Raw genomic sequence first — 16,422 nt, 5'->3', positions numbered from 1 at the left:
GCAACAAAATTGTTTTATATAGTGCTATTAAATAATATAATTTACTTCTGAAATTAGAGCACAGTTTACCAGGTACAGAAATATTAAAGGTGACAGCATTACATTTACAAAATATGTATACTAGATATAACTAATAAAACTTGAAAACTAATTTATAGGGAAATAGGGATCCTATCATCCCTTTGTGCATTAGGCAGTCCTAAAGTTGAATATGAAACTTAATTCAATGTATGTTGAGGGACTGAATTATTATGAGATATGATTGTGTGCATTTTGGTGAAAAATATCTATCTATCTATCTATCTATCTATCTATCTATCTATCTATCTATCTATCTATCTATCTATCTATCTATCTATCTATCTATCTATCTATCTATCTATCTATCTATCTATCTATCTATCTATTTATCTACCTACCTACCTACCTACCTCTCTGTCTGTCTGTCTAACAGCATTAAATAACAGCTTTAAACAAAATAATTTAAGAGCTAACAACTTTTTTCCTGAAAATATACACATACTGTATTCTTTTGAAGTACAATTTTTTTACATATAACAATTTTAAAACTACTGAAAAGTTATTTTAGTTTTATTTATATTGTATTATAGTATTTAATAATATTTTAAAGTAGCTATGTTTTTATATTTCATTTTTAACAGATTTTAATAGTACTAAATTTTCCCTTTAACTGAAAATTATTTTCAGTTAGTTGCCAAGCCACGTTTTTACATTTTTCATCCAATATTAGGATGAAAAATGTATTTTTATTTTATTCAAGCTTTATTCCAATAAACATTTTTAAACAATTTTAGGTTAGCAATGCCACTGAAAAAAGTATGCATTAATCTTGTGTTGTCATCTTGGAAAAGGTTTGTGAGGTTCAAAATATACATTTTAAGATTAAGATATTTAGGATTTTTTTTATTATACCCCTGGCTTGAAAGCTTTGTGTGCAATATTATAAAAAATAAAATAAAATAAGCAAAACAGCATTATGTTATACTTCTCTTAGCAAAAAAAAAAAAAAAATTAGTTTTCCAGAGGACTTGAAAGAGTTAATCAAACAACTAAAAAATATATAGGTAAGTTAGTACCACAAGTACTAGTTATCTACTCCCCAACACTAATAACACTGAGTTCACTGAGCTTGTAAATAGACTCTTAACACACTGCATTCAACCTAATTTTTCACTCTGGAAAACATCACATCTCACACCCTCCGCTAGACACTTCTCATTGAGTATCACACAACAAATCATTAGTGTATGGAGCATTTCATTTCCCGCTCAGATAATGATGAAGCTATTTATGCAGGAGTGCAGATGTGCAGAGGAGCGAGGCAGAAATGAAGAGTTGGCATTTCGCTAATGTACTGCCTGTCGTCTGGTGCACGTGAGGAGAGGGGTCGCGTCTAAAAGACGGATGGCGCGCCAAACGCTTTGGCCCCATGCCTGCGTCTGCCTTGCAAATGCGGCAGTCAAACAAATGGGAGAAATCATGGCAGCTCCATTCAACAGATCCTCAGCTAAAAATAATGAGCCCACGACAAAAACAGACCTTTGTTTCTGAACTGCAGACGAGGTGCTAATTGAACTAAATAACACTTTGATGATGCTGTCTTTTGTGACCTTATGAGTAAGCACAGCTGCATTCACAGATCTATGGCAGAAAAGCCCTGACATAGACAGTACTAGCTGCATATAAATGGGTATTTAGGATGGACCCAATCACAGGGTCTCTCGGCGAGCTATCTTGATTGGACAGCTCAGCCGCTCGCCCGTGAATGATCGTTCAATTGCTTATTTGCTTAAAAGCAATTATCCGTATTGATGCTCACGCAGTGTGTCCTTTAAGGACATAAATGTGAGATAAACACAATCCATGGTCCTTAATCAGGTCCAGGCCGAATAATCAGGTCTGGGGATTAGAGGAGTTGGTTGAGGAGTACAGGAAGACCTTATAGAAAGCTTCCACATGCTTAATGATCCTATCCGAGCTCATTTAAAGCAACAGCAGGACCAGTATATATACCTGCCAACTCCTGCTGCCATATGCCTGTAAAGCCCATGACGCCTACGGCCATAAATCTAAATATCCACTTAAAAACAACTCCAATGAGTGTAGTCTACCGTCTACATAGGCAAAAACAATGTGTTCTTAGATTCAATATCATCCATTTTTTTTACTTTTATTGGTCTAAATTGTGCATATTATTGTAATCCATCTAGCAGTTCCTGAACATAAGAAAAATATCTTATTACTGGTAATAAAAACTAAAACAAAAGTAAATATAACTATTTTTTTCTGAACTGCTAACTGAAATAATAATTTACATAACTAGAAAAAAACTCAAACTTAATGAAATCAAAATAGCCAAATGTAATTTTAGTTTTTGATACATGGTTTATTATAAACCTATTATAATACTTAAAACCTTTAGTAACACTAGAACGTGCTGAGAAACTTAACATGGGAAAAAATTTTAAAATAAATTTGGCTGCTTTAAAATACATAAACAAATTTTAATGAAAAATATTAAGTTTGACGAAGTCAATAAAACTAAAAACATAAGAAAAAAGCCTTGAGAATGAATAGAAACTTTTTGAGATCACTTTATCCTTCTTGGATGAGGTAATCCTAGAATGCGTTGTGACAAGCTCAGTAAAAATGACCAATTAAGATGTTTTATTCAGCACTTCAAAGTAGTTTGATCTAATTAAAATGGAGTATTTCATGCAGTATGTGTGTACTGTGTATCTTCACAGGGTTTTGATTATTAAGTTGCTATTTTAGCCACATGCTAGTCCCACACTAATCTGGAATGAACTGTGAGTGGTAGTTAAGCCTCTCTCGCATTTCAGTAGATGAATGTCAATGTCTTTTATGGACTTTTTTGTAAAAACATTTTTACTGACAGTTTTATTTAAAGTCTTGTCGCATTCTCAAAGAAACCTATCAGCCAGACATTTTGAATCAAATATAATTATCAAAGATACGCCAATATGTCCTGCCAGAAAGTCACTGAGGCACATCTTATTCAGTGCATGGAGTAATTTCTGAATATTACAAAAAGTTGTCAAACTTCAGCTGTCTGCTTTCCTCCGGAGATATTTTCCCTACGCTGCTCACACTTCATGTTTCCATTTCTACTACTCTTCAAACCACACAAGGATGAGCGAAAGCAGCATTGCTTGAAATTCAACACCTAACATCTCTGGAATCTGAGATCAAGGTTGACAAAATCCAAGAGAGGAGCAGAAAAAGAACTGGCAAAGGGGACGCGAGGAGAGACGAAAGTAGGGTTGAGGAGAGGTGAGAGGAGGAAATGCCTGAGAGAGAAAGAGGGATGAAAAGAGAGGAGGTAAAGCTGATCATTGTGTCAGCAAAAAAAGAAAGTAGCTTGTACAGAGAAAGTGTGGAAGAAAGGGGTGAAATGGGGATAAAATAAAACTCTTACGAAACACTCGGCCGCGTCGTCCATGATGCCCAGCTGGAAGCGCTGCTCGTCTTGGAAGGTTTTGGCCAGAGCGCTGCGCAGAGCGTCCGATGGGAGCACCTTCTCACTGCTGAACTGGAACTGGGCAAAGATGCTCTGAAACCACAAACAGCACCCCAAAGTAAGGACGAGAAACTGATGCAACTAAAATACGCCACAGCACATAACAGCTTTCGTCAGCCCGCCCGCTCACTGTGGAGAGAATACACACGTCGAGAGAAGAGGGCTGACATACTGTACTGTAAAAACATTACACTGCAATACAACCAATCACAGACTCTCTTACGAGAAATCAATAAACAAACACACAGGCTGTGTTTCGAAACTGAGCGACTCGCCTGCTCCTTAAAAAGCATTTTTGTACATTATAGCCAAAAATGCACTCTAGCTATGTAGATCAGAAGAAAATACGCCAGCATTCCTGTAATAACCCTTATGAACCATGGTTTTACTACAAAAAAAAAAGGTTTTTATAGTTAAACCACAATCAAAAATTTGCCATGGTGTAGTAAAACTGTGGTTATACAAATGCAAAAAACATGGTTCATTTTCATAAGATAACATTTCACTAATGCTGTCTAAATAGTCATGCCATAACAAATATTTCAATATACCTAAAAATGTTATGTAGGCAAGAGCAAATACAAACAAGTTACATTATAATCAATGAAGTTCTCTACACGGCACAATGAATATCGTATTTATATTGCATCTACTCTTTGTTATAACGAGATAATTAATGCTGGGAGATAAACACAATCCACAATCCCCTAACCCTAACCTAAACAAAAACTCTAGTGATCTGAGCCATGAGTGGATTCTAGCTGTAATGCCCCTGATTGGCTGTGGCTTTTAAGAAAGTAACAGATATGTCTGTGATTGGCTACACTGGTCAACACTGCACAAACACGTTGAAATAGAAACCGATCTCCAGAGCGTAAACCATAAAGCACTGGATAGTTTGCCAAATCTGCAATGAAATGCCATTTTTAAACCTTTACCTGTGGGAGCTATTGATTTTGTTAGCACTCTCTAGAACCCCCATAGAACCATAGAATAAGTGTTATTTAGACTGCCATACACAATTATGCAACAAAATACAAAGTTGGATGGTTTTTGTTGTTGTTGTTGATTAACAGCTAGTTTAAAAAGATTTGAATGTCCAATAAAGCCAAGAAAATGTTACAGTGTGCCAATTAATTCTGTTTAAATGGGTATCTCAGTAGATTTTGAAACACAGCAAATGTTGAAATGTGTCTAAGTAGGCAGCTAACAAATTTTTAAACAGCTAATATTGGAACATGTCCAAATGCCCAAAAATCATTAGGTTTTTAAACAACTTATATATTTATGTCCTATAATATTATCATTACCATGTGAAAGCTTGTGGTCAGAATTGTGCTAAGACGGCTCAATACAAAACACAGCCATACAATCAAACTTTCTCATGACATAACATTTTGTGGAGTCTCACGCTACTCATTCAGTTGGACAAGCTGGTTCCTGTAGCTGTGGTTGGGAAACATCTAACTAAGATACTGAGCTTATTAACAGTGCACATTCAAACAAACACAAAGTCCTAAAAGCGTGTGGTGGAATCTATTCTCCTGTTCATCAGCATTGGAACTGTTATTGAACCCAATGAACAATGACTGCAACACAATGCTCTCTCACCAGAGGACATCCTGATAAGCTGAACAAATGGACTCAGGCGAAACTCATAGTGGAAAGGCAAATATTTGCTGGGGCTGCAAACACACACACACACACACACATATACTGCAGTTTTAAAACCCTCATATATGCAGTGGGCACACTGCCCAAGGCAGCCCCCTATATGTGGAGGTGGAATGGAGGGTTTTCCCCTGAGCGGGACGGGCCGGTGGCTTTGGAACAGGTAATGCAATGTGCTGACTGCACTGCGCCAAGGAGAGAAAGAAAGAGGATGGAGGGAGGGTGGAAGAAAATGAGAGAAAGAGTGGGAGGGACAGACGTAGAGGGTTATGTACCCCACTGAGGGAACTCGATGAGAGGAAAATTCAGCCACTGCATCATTTCCCCATGCAGCTCTAATCACATACTGTTCAGCCCAGCTAAGAGCCTGGAGTGATTTTTGCCTATGGACATATTTTAATGTCCTCTTCCTTCCCCATCTCTCTCTCTCTCTCTCTCTGAGCTGATGAAACACTCAGGACAGATAAGGTCCAAATGAAAGTCTGGTGTGTGTATGCAGCAAATATATCACTCGGGCAATCAGTGCTAAACCCAACTGCAGCTCTGTTCTGCTCTCCTCAGCGTGAGCAGGGTGGCAGCACACGCCCTCACACACTCACGACAAACTCTGCGCTCGGATCTGATGTAGCAGAATACATTTATCTAAAGAAAACTGTTCTTTAAGTTTGAGACACTAGTTTACATCCACTTTCTTATTATTCTTAGACAGGTAAAGTATGTTTGACTGACAAAATCATCCCATCACTGGTTATGTTTCAGTGCTGGTCTGTGTTGAAAACTTTTAAGAAACCATTGAAAATTTGCATAGACTTTGTAATCAGAATTTCTGTCCATCCAAAAATAAAAATGCCACTGAAAAAGTGCTAAAAACCAGGGTTCAGGATATACTCTACATGATCCCAGCCAAGAGTAATGTTAGATTATATTGCACACAACATGTTATTTAACAGGTAATAAGGTCTTTTCTAGCGAAACAATTTATCATTAAAAAAACAATTAATAACAAATGTTTGCCTTGCTCTAGCTCTGAGATGTGAGATGACAGATCGTTTCGCTAGAAAAGGCCCTTATTCCTTGGATGGGATCGCTGAAGCTGGATTGAAAATGCAATTTGGACTGTTGGTCCTCGTTGAAGTCCACTATACAGAGAAAAATCCTGGAAGGTTTTCCTCAAAAACCTTCATTTTTATTTGACTGAAGAAAGAAAGACGTGAACATCGTGAATGATATGGGGGTGAGTAAAGGATCAGGACATTTTTTTTCTTAAGTGAACTAATCCTTTTAGGCAGAAAGTCGACTGATTGGTTCGTTGTTCAGAGTATTTCCGTCTCGTTTTTGTGGTGTGTTCCAAACATTGTTTCGAATGACACGCACTCCACAGACTCACCGTGGTGCATAGTGTCTTTAACTGCCGAAAATGTTTCCCACGACTGTATGCGCACTCGCCTCTTTGATAGCTGTGCACGTCGTTTTGTCTGACTGTACATGTACCGGCAGCGCACAGCACCTGTCGCCACGAAATTACACTATATTTGTCCCATATTGTCATTAATATACATACTGACTTCCACTTGGACCACTAAATAAATAGACTGCTATTGTTATGTAAATATGACGGATAGATGATTTAATGTACAGGCCATTTCGATAGAAAATATTTATTTTCATGCATTTTAAATGTTTAAAAATGTGGAAACCACTCATTGGATCACACCATCACACTGAAATATTATTTGTAAAATAGTGGCTTTATGGAGAGTCTGTATACATGGTTATAAGTATAACAGTTTATAGTTATTTTAGTGAAATGAACAAGTGTCTCAGCCCTCAATAGACTATTTGGCCAACCAGCTTATTCCTGCTTGAAAAGCAAAATGTTATTGATAGTGTAAAAACATAAACTTTGTAGCCCATGCTGATTGATGGACTAGCATTACTCAACATTACTTTACTGCCTTCCAGCAACACTAAATTCAATTAAGGTAAAATAGTAAAAAACATAATAAAAGTTCATTTAAATAGAACCGGAATCGGAACCTGAAAATTTGTAGACTGTAATATATGTTGAGGAGAAGTTTTGTCATGCCCTGACATTTGTGCTTTTTTCAGTTTCTTATAAACATCTAAATGGCTTAAATCTAATCTCGCTGTAATCAGCACAAACTGGGCTAGAATAATATGTGAGCAGCATGTATGTGCATTATTGTGTTTTTGAGAAAAAAGAATTTATGCGTAGTTAGTGAAAACTACAAATGTTAAATCACTTGAATAAGTCCATAAAACACATAAAGAACATTGGTTCCCCGGTCTTCCCGGGTCGAGTTTGTAGCCTAGAATTTTTCTTTCTAAATTATGTGAAAATCATCTTGTTTACTCACTCACAGAAAACAATATATTGATTTTAATTTTCTAAGACACTTTTTGTTGGTAAAAGTCATATGCGAGTGGGCGTCAACTATCATGAATATCATTGTGATTTACACCTGAGAAGACATAGGCCCGTATAATGAGCTGCATAATGAGCCTTTCAATCAGGTGTCACTGAGAGGGAGGAGTTACAAGAAAGAATGTGAGGACAAAATAAATCTATATAAATTTATGTTTGTAGTTTATTTAGAATATATTTAATTAACCCACAAAACAATTTAATATCCAGTTGCGAGTGCAGTTAAACAGTTTATTAGGAAAAATCTAAGCTGACTTTCAACGCATATACGCGTTAATCGACTCCAGGGGGTTAACCGGAATCGTAACCGGAACCGTTAGGTGGAACCATAACATTTCTGACGATTCCCAACACTAGTAACCATACTTGGCTGTATGTCACGTCACTTTCACTTTTCACTTTAAAATCAGCCAACACACCAACCTAACCAAGAGTGGTGACAAGTAAACCAGATTAGGTACTTTTTTCAACAGGGATGTATTGATTATTTTACAAAATTAAATCAAAAACAAAAAAGTGTCTCATGCTTTAGTTAACTTCATACTTGCCTCAAACAAAACTCTTAAGTTTCTTTGAAAGACATGATGCAACTGAACTGAAAAATCTTCACAAATCCAGTGATTAGTTCACTCCCAGCCCAGCTTAACAAGCAAAATTACCCCAGTTTAACAGCTGTTGGCGTGTCCGAACTCATGTCTAAGTGGGTGCTACATTTGAATTTTGAACTTACTTGGAAACCTTTGAAAAAGTTAGGATGTACTATATCCGCCATGTTGTTATGGTCATACACTTTTAGTATACCATTTTTTGTATACAACAGAGAAGTATTGGATTTGGATGTTTTTTGTGCTCCAAATAGCTATCTAACCAAAACTGACACATATAAACCACTAATAAGGATATTCCTATAGCTAAACTTTCCCAGGTTCAGCCACAAACCGCCTAGAGCCTTTACACTGTAGTATATTACAGAGCGTGTAGAACTGGGAATCCCATTTGAGGGTTGAGTGGTCCATGTGTGTAATAGCAGTGTGGCAGTGATGTAAAGTCCTTCTCAGCTCAAACAAGGACATGGAACCCAACCAGCCTGGCTATACTCAAAACATGCAAGTCCAGTCATATGCATACATACACATACACACACAAACCACCAGAGATTTTGTTGTCAGCTGCGAGCCCTGAGGCGTAGCCTGTGAAATGAGACATTAACCTCCATTCAAAGGCACAAGACACAGTCCTCAGCAGTGACACATATCATCTGCACTGCTCAAAACTCACAAGGGCAATGAGTACACACATGCACACATATTTTCACAGGAGCAGCAATCTTATGACGCACATAAATATATTAATATTAAACACTCCCTAGGCTCAGTTTCCAAATTGCAGAGGGATTGAATCTCATGCTGATTATGAGTTTGTAATTGGGTTTAACTCAATCGCTGGCTCTTACTACATAAAACAGCACAAACATAGAGGTGTCACTGGAGCTTCTATAATAGGAAACATCATTGTAATAGAGGTGGCAGCTTGTGTCAGTGACTGTGACTTTGCATTTATTTTGTTTGTGTAAATGTGTGTGTGTACTTGTTGCCTCCAGCACTTCAGTTCCTCAGCAGGGCTGATAGTTGGTAGAGGTCACCAACCTCAAGGCACTATCACACCTCATGAAGCGGCAGTAATGTGGGCCTTTGCCACCCAATGTCACACTACGGCCTCTGTGACATGCAGCATCTCTGTTGACAAACATTTTAGGCATAAAAATATGGTCAGTCCGTTCAAATTATTTAGCTAGCTCAGGAACACTGCATTCAACTATATTAAACACAGTTTGTTTGTCTGTCGATTCATATTCTCTTTTTAGGCCCCTAAATGTGCAGTTTTAAATTCATAATACAGCCATCACTGTGTTAAACATCACCCAATAATATTGTCTTAATGTATAACTGTTACTGGGTAATGGAAAAAACATTTCACATTATATTTTACTGTTAAATCAAACTAGCAATTAATAAATAAATACATTATAGCTTTTTTTAAAAAAATAGGAAGAGACATATTCATATTCAATTTATTAAATGTGAGAGATTTTTTTTTATAAATTACAAATTATTTAAATGTTGTTCTTTTGAACTTCCTTTTAATCAAAGAATGTATCAGTTTCCAAAGAAACATTAAGCAGCACTTTTAGCAGAACTATTTTTAACATCGGTAATAACAAATGTTTCTTGAGCATCCAATCAGCATAGAATGATTTTTGAAGGATTATGTGTCATAGCTTTGCCATCACAGAAACAAGTGACATTTTAAAATAATATATTAAATATATAAATATATTCAGATAGAAACACAGAAAAAAGTATATTTACATCAAGTAGATACAGAGACTTCTTTCAAAAACATAAAAAACTAAGCAACCCCAAACCTTTGAACAGTAGTATATATCAAAATGTCACTGAGAAAAAGATAAAATACCAATAATTAATACAACTGAAGTAGTTGTTAGGTTGAAAATGCAATTAAATCAAAGAAGGCAATCAGTAAATAATATATGCCAAGTGTTACTTATGCATACTTCTGCAAACAATCAATGATTTTTTTCATCTTCGTACCCATTAGCTAATTTGCATCTCAGTAAATGAACATGATATTCCCCACAGTGAGAACACTTTCAAATAAACACATTTGAAGAATTCAGCGGTATCCAGAAAGGAACGGTGGGGAGAGGGCATATTTCAGCACTCATTAGTAGTGTTAGATCATTAAATTTCAATAACATGGCTGGCAAGCAGGCGGCTGGCGGGCGGCACGCATGAGGAACTCTCAGAACCAATGTGCCGAAACTAACGTTTCTCCATTCGAAATGAGAAAGGTGACGTAACGCATGCCATTCAAGGCTATAGCGGGGGACAGCAAAAGCCACATGAGATCACATGCCACTGGTCTGCAGAAGGTTCGATAGGAAAAGAGCTTGGAGAAAGACCTGAGGGACAGGAATCTGCCTCGGAGTCAGACGCTGAGCTTTACTACAGAGCACAGTTTTATCACAAGGCCTGAACCGAAGCATGCCATCATGTTTGTAAGAGGAAAGACCAATGCTGTGCTGAAAAATTACAACATTTGTCATTTCAGGTACTGTGAGACAAATTATTCTGAGAACCACAGTCATTCCTTTTTCCTTTCGAAACATAATGGAGGCTTAAAGCTTGTTTCTTTGGACATGATTAAAATGAAAGGTCTCTTTCCATGTCTGTTTTGTTCTGAAAACATTACCTGATGATATCATTTGCTTTTAGTCCCGAATGGTTTAACAGTGAATAGGAATGGAGCTAAATTTAACAACAGGTTTAATACGGTGAGAAGAAAAGAAGAGTGAGAGAGAAACTGTGAGAGTGTAAGTGATGAAAGAATGGAAGAGCAGAAGAAGGACAGGAATAACAGTTCCTGGTGAACACTCATAAATCCTAGCAAATATGTGAAAGCATTCTCATGATACGGCTCTGTGTTACCACAGCAGTGTGCTTTTTGATGCCTCAGCACTTCACTTCATTTAGAGAGAGAGAGAAAAAAAGAAAGCACCTTTCAATTATTATCTTCAATCTATCTATTAGGGCTGTGTATTGCTAGGAATCTGGTGATACGATACATATCACGATAGGATAAGTTGCGATACTGTCAGCAAGGCGATATATTGGGATATTTCTTATTTTAAGAATAGGATATATTTTTAGGAAAGTTGTCATTAAGAACACAATTCAATTCAAGTTTATTTGTATAGCACTTTTTACAATACAAATCTTGCAAAGCAAGCAACTTTACAAAAAATTAAGTTTCAACAATATTTTGTATTAGGGATGCACGATATATCAGCCACCATATCGATATCGGCCAATAAATGTAAATTTTTCTGTTATCATTATCGGACTGAAGAGAATTTTGCCGATATCTTAGAGCCGATAAATAATGCATTATTTCCTGGAGAGACACTTCAGATGTGCACTGTTCACCATGATGGTTTTTAATTGCTTTAAATATCATTGGAAACACTTCGAAAATGAAAATACAGTGAACTACAACATGTGCAGGGCAAGTCTGTCATATTATAATGAGATTATTAGCTACTGTAAAATAATGTAGGAGAATCTTTGTTCACCCATGATTTAGCGCGTTAAGGGAAGAATGCATCCACAACGGATCCACACAACTAGCACAGTTAAGTTCACTTGTGCATTTACAGTCTTTGTGCAATTGTACGTAGTAATATTGTGTTTATTTTATGCATATTAATCAGATTTTTCTCATATGGAATACTTTTGGTTAAGCTATAGCCAATAAAGGGTTAATAGAGCTCTTCAGTTTGCTGGTGATCATCTGTAGCTCAGCACACGCTGCTCAAACAGCAGCTTACAACATTAATAACTATGACTGAGATTGTCATATATATAAAATTATAATGAGAACATTATTATAATAAAACATCATGAATTCTTTCGGTTTGGTTTCCGTGTTTCAGCGCATTTTTGCTAGAAGAGCCAAGAGCGCTTCCACAACAGAAGTTAAACATTCTGATTAGCACCTAACTAGAGTTCACGTGTGCATTTGGTCTTTTTGTACTTATATAAAGTTGTAATACTATATTTATGTTGTATAAATATCTGAATATAGGCTATGATGTGTTTCCCTATGTTAAATAAGCTGGCAGCACTTCAGTTTACCGGTGTTCATTCAGCTCTTCAGCTTCAGCACACACAGCTTGTGCACAACAGCTATTCACAACATTGATAACTATAATTGGGAATGTTATAAACATTATATTTTTAAGAGAAATATTACCATAATAAAAAAGTTGTGAATTATTTGGGTTTGTTTGCCGTGTTTCAGCGCGTATGTATATATGTATTAGAACCTGCTTTAAAGGTTCACAGTTTCAGTTTACAGTTGAAAACAAAACAATTGTAAAACAGTAAAATAAATACATTTGTCAAACCTTCCCACTTGGATTTCATAGGTTTTTCATTTTGTATTTATGTTTTGCATGGAATCGCCAAAACCGCGACGCGAGCACAGCCCCAACTGTACAAAACGCCCCCAAAATGAGAGAAAGCTGCACCGAACCAGGATCAGGGACAATTATTTCATCCTTCATTACTAGCAGCAAATAGTGATATTAATGCTAACATTAGTGGCGTGCCCTACTACTAGTCTTTCCTGTTTCTCTCACTGTCCTTCAGAGATGAAGACTGCCATCTAGCCATCGGGATGTAAACTCAAAACGAAACAACTGCCATGAATCTTGAATTATTTTTATTTAAATTTTTTTTAAATATCGATATTCTGTTTTTGAGAATCTATACATCGCCAAACAAAATATTGCGATGCTCACATGTATCAATATTTTCTTACACCCCTACTATCTATCTATCTATCTATCTATCTATCTATCTATCTATCTATCTATCTATCTATCTATCTATCTTAAAATTAAACAGGTCACTGAGATCCTACTTCTGATTGCTCATCATTAAATCCCCAAAACACACCCAGACAAGATCATCAGGACTCCTATCTTTCTTTTTATCATCTACCTACTTTCTTATTTATCCATCCATCTATAAACCATACCCAAAGACATAAACATTAAAGACTCAGGACTATCTTCATAGAGGAAGCAGCATAAATTAATCTCAATTTGACTAAATTCCACAGAGCCAATAGGCCACCAATGCAGAGTCTCATGACTAAAGATGACCAACTCCAAGGAAACCAACACCAAGAGACTGCCTTTATGGCGTCACATGGGTCGTGAAAATGGGAGCACAGAGTAGCCAAGGTAACAGGTAGCTGTGGAAACAGTGGAAGGTGCAGGACCTATGCATCAGCAGAAGAACCAAGCGTACAGTTCAGATAAAGCAAGATGCCTGGACATAAAATAAAGAGATAAATCACCCAACACCAGAACAAGATTAGACCAGACACAAAGTAGAGAAAGAAAAAGACCTCTCAATCTATCAGGCTATTTGTACCTCTCCTTTTCTCTCATGCGCAAACACAGCCAACAAGAAGCGTTGGTATTTTTGGAAACAAATAGACAAGTACAAATCTGACGGCAAAGATTTCTTTTAACACAAAACAAGGAGCTTTCTTAAAGAAATATGTCAGTTTTGTGACTTCTTACTGGTATGTGACACCTTTAAATAGCACAGCTACTTTTAGCCTGAGGGCGACTAGAGAACAGGATATTGTTTGAATGAGAGGCCTTTGCTTGTTATTTAAAAAGAGACCCGAGTTGCATGTATCCCCATCTCCTCCTCCTTCTCCACCTATCTCTATCAGCCTCCAGGCAGGAAATTAAAAAGACTTCCTCAAAAAAGAGCGACTGAGAGCTCTTGATGTTGAGAATCTCATTTTCATTCTGTTCCCGTGCTACAGTAAGGTCAGCAAGGAAGTCAATTAGTCCCAGCAGCCTCTACCCTCACCTTGTTGGATCATTAGAAGAGCAGCCTGGGCACACTAGGAGATTACTGTAGCCTCAAGCTACTTTTCTGAGAAGGTACAGTAGCACCTCTTGAACTGGCATGCACAACTGGGCCTTTTTTAGAAAGCATCTGGTAACACTCACCTTCAGAGCGCAGAAGATGCACGAGTCCTCCATGCACTTGTGGGTGTTCAGTTGCCGGAAGCTTCGGCGGAAAATGTCGAGATGCCAAAGGACCTGTGGTCAAAAGAGCAGAGGGGTTATGTCAACTATTGAACGTAGGTGAGATTCAACTGTTAAGTACCCATTAACTGAAAAATCTCAGAAACAGCCCACATTTTCCAGAGAAACCACTGCTATTCCTGTTGAAAATACAAGCATGTTGTGTTTGGATGATGGGACCCATTTTGAGATACAAACGTTTTAACTAGCTTCACCAGTAAGACGTCACTGGCTTCCTAGCTTCTCCAGAAAGACAATGGTGACTGACCACTATTTTTGCTAACAACACTATTTTTTAAGCTAACAAAAAGCACTGAACAAACCACACAGACAGAGTCTACACTTTAAGGGGAAGAATTACTTTCTTAGTTTACTCTGTACAGGAAGCTGGGAAGCTTAAGTAATTTAACATCAAAAAGAGGACACACTTTGGCTCCCACTCACCCTCGGGGCAGATTTTCACATTACACAAAACAGCCCAGAGGCTTCCTGGCCCCGTCCCACAGCGCTCGGCCAATATCTGCACAAACTTCCAATCCTCTCAATAAATACGAGCCAGTCCTGGCTGCTGCTCTCACTCTGATCATCTGCCAGCTGTCCACTCCGCTTAATCCTCTCGGCAGACCAGGAACCCTGCACTTCCAGTGGCCATCCCGGCTCCGGCGGAGTTGCAGACCGCCGGCTCCCAGTAGAACAAGAGGTAACAGGGAAGACGGTGAGGAGGAAGGATGGAGCGGAAGATAGCAAGAAACCGAGATGAGAGGACACAAACTGTCTGGAAGAGAGAGGTGCGATCGCACATGAGGGAGAGAGAGAAAGAGCAAAGGAAAGGGAGGGGGTAAGATAGAGCGAGAGAGAGATATGGAGAAGTGCGTAAGAATAAGAGCGTGTGTAGAGCGCAGAGGGGGAGATTGCTGCAGAGATATGAAGCTATGTATTACAGAGACCGAACATGCGGTACACTCTGCAGATCAGAGTTGTTTGGAGTTTACTTGCCCCAGGCATGACTTGCACTCATCCTATAGAGCGAGACGTAGAGAAACTGCAGAACTAAAGTGGAACAAACAGCGAGACTCTGCCTTTACCCGCAAGCAACCATCTGGACCAGAACACACCTCACCAATGATCAAAGCTTTATCCGTTCCTAATGCGTCCACCATTGCCAACTGGGCCTGAAAACAAACCCATAACATCATCATCATCCAAAACCAGGCTTATACACACACGCAGACCACACACATAACAGATCAGCATTGTTCTTCAGCAAAGCAAAAAAAAAAAAAGACAACAGTGCAGAAAAGCTGCAAAATCTCACTGTGTGGAAATCAGTTCTATCAGCTAACAATGCAGGAATGCCACACTCAGCTTGGGAAGCTGTGCTTTGTGATTTTCTGTAGGGTTTGATCATATATCAGTCTCTCTGTACCTTACTGCAACTAATACACTGGCACTGTATGGTAAGCCTGCATTGTCAAAGCACATATGGTCCTAGTTAGAGTATCAAACATAAAATGTAATATGAATTGTTTAATATCCTAGCAGGCGATGCTAAATAACTTGTTTTTTTCAGTAGAAAATAAAGAAGGACAACATTGGTTGATTTTTTTTTTTTTTTTGACTGGATCATTTAATTTTAAACTTATTTTAATGATTCTAAAATTTTGGTAGATTATAGATGTTTTAAGAATAAATCTAAATAAGTAGGGCTGTGCCAAAAGTAAATGAAACAAACCAAAACAAAAACTAGGGCTGTGAACATAAACAAAAAGAAAACCTGAGGAACCCCCCCCCCCCCTTTTTTTTGTTTTTTACTACTGCAGTTACAAATTTTGCATGGCTTAGTCAAACAGCTAAGTGTCAACTAGTTGCACACTTTCTCTGTTTCTTTTTTCTCTGCATTCTCTGTTCTAATCCTATTTCTGGCAGGGGTGGGGGGAGAAGATGAGGAAGATAATCACGCTTAAAGATGCATTGTTCACCTACCATATTAATTCTGAGCATTTAACGTCCTATTTGACATATACCTTTTTGCATATTAGGATGCAG

The 16,422-nt window shown here is 37.6% G+C and overlaps 1 protein-coding gene across 8 annotated transcripts in view; it reads right to left on the bottom strand.

The window, feature by feature from the left end:
- The window catches only part of LOC113111542 (inactive ubiquitin carboxyl-terminal hydrolase 54-like), a 106,472-nt gene that overhangs the window by 31,433 nt on the left and 58,617 nt on the right, over window positions 1-16,422 (bottom strand). For 7 of the 8 annotated variants that reach the window (XM_026276353.1, XM_026276358.1, XM_026276357.1 and 4 more), the window contains exons 3-4: window positions 14,299-14,391; window positions 3,461-3,595 (exon numbers count right to left, since the gene is read on the bottom strand). In XM_026276353.1, coding sequence (XP_026132138.1) covers window positions 3,461-3,595; window positions 14,299-14,391 — 228 coding nt within the window. Of the gene's footprint in view, window positions 1-3,460; window positions 3,596-14,298; window positions 14,392-14,820; window positions 15,505-16,422 lie in introns of those variants that run through there. The other variant, XM_026276359.1, reaches the window with a different exon arrangement.

The sequence above is a fragment of the Carassius auratus genome, chromosome 12 (genome assembly GCF_003368295.1).
Source record: "Carassius auratus strain Wakin chromosome 12, ASM336829v1, whole genome shotgun sequence".
NCBI classification, from domain to species: Eukaryota; Metazoa; Chordata; class Actinopteri; order Cypriniformes; family Cyprinidae; genus Carassius; species Carassius auratus.
This window is presented reverse-complemented; position numbering and strand designations above follow the sequence as displayed.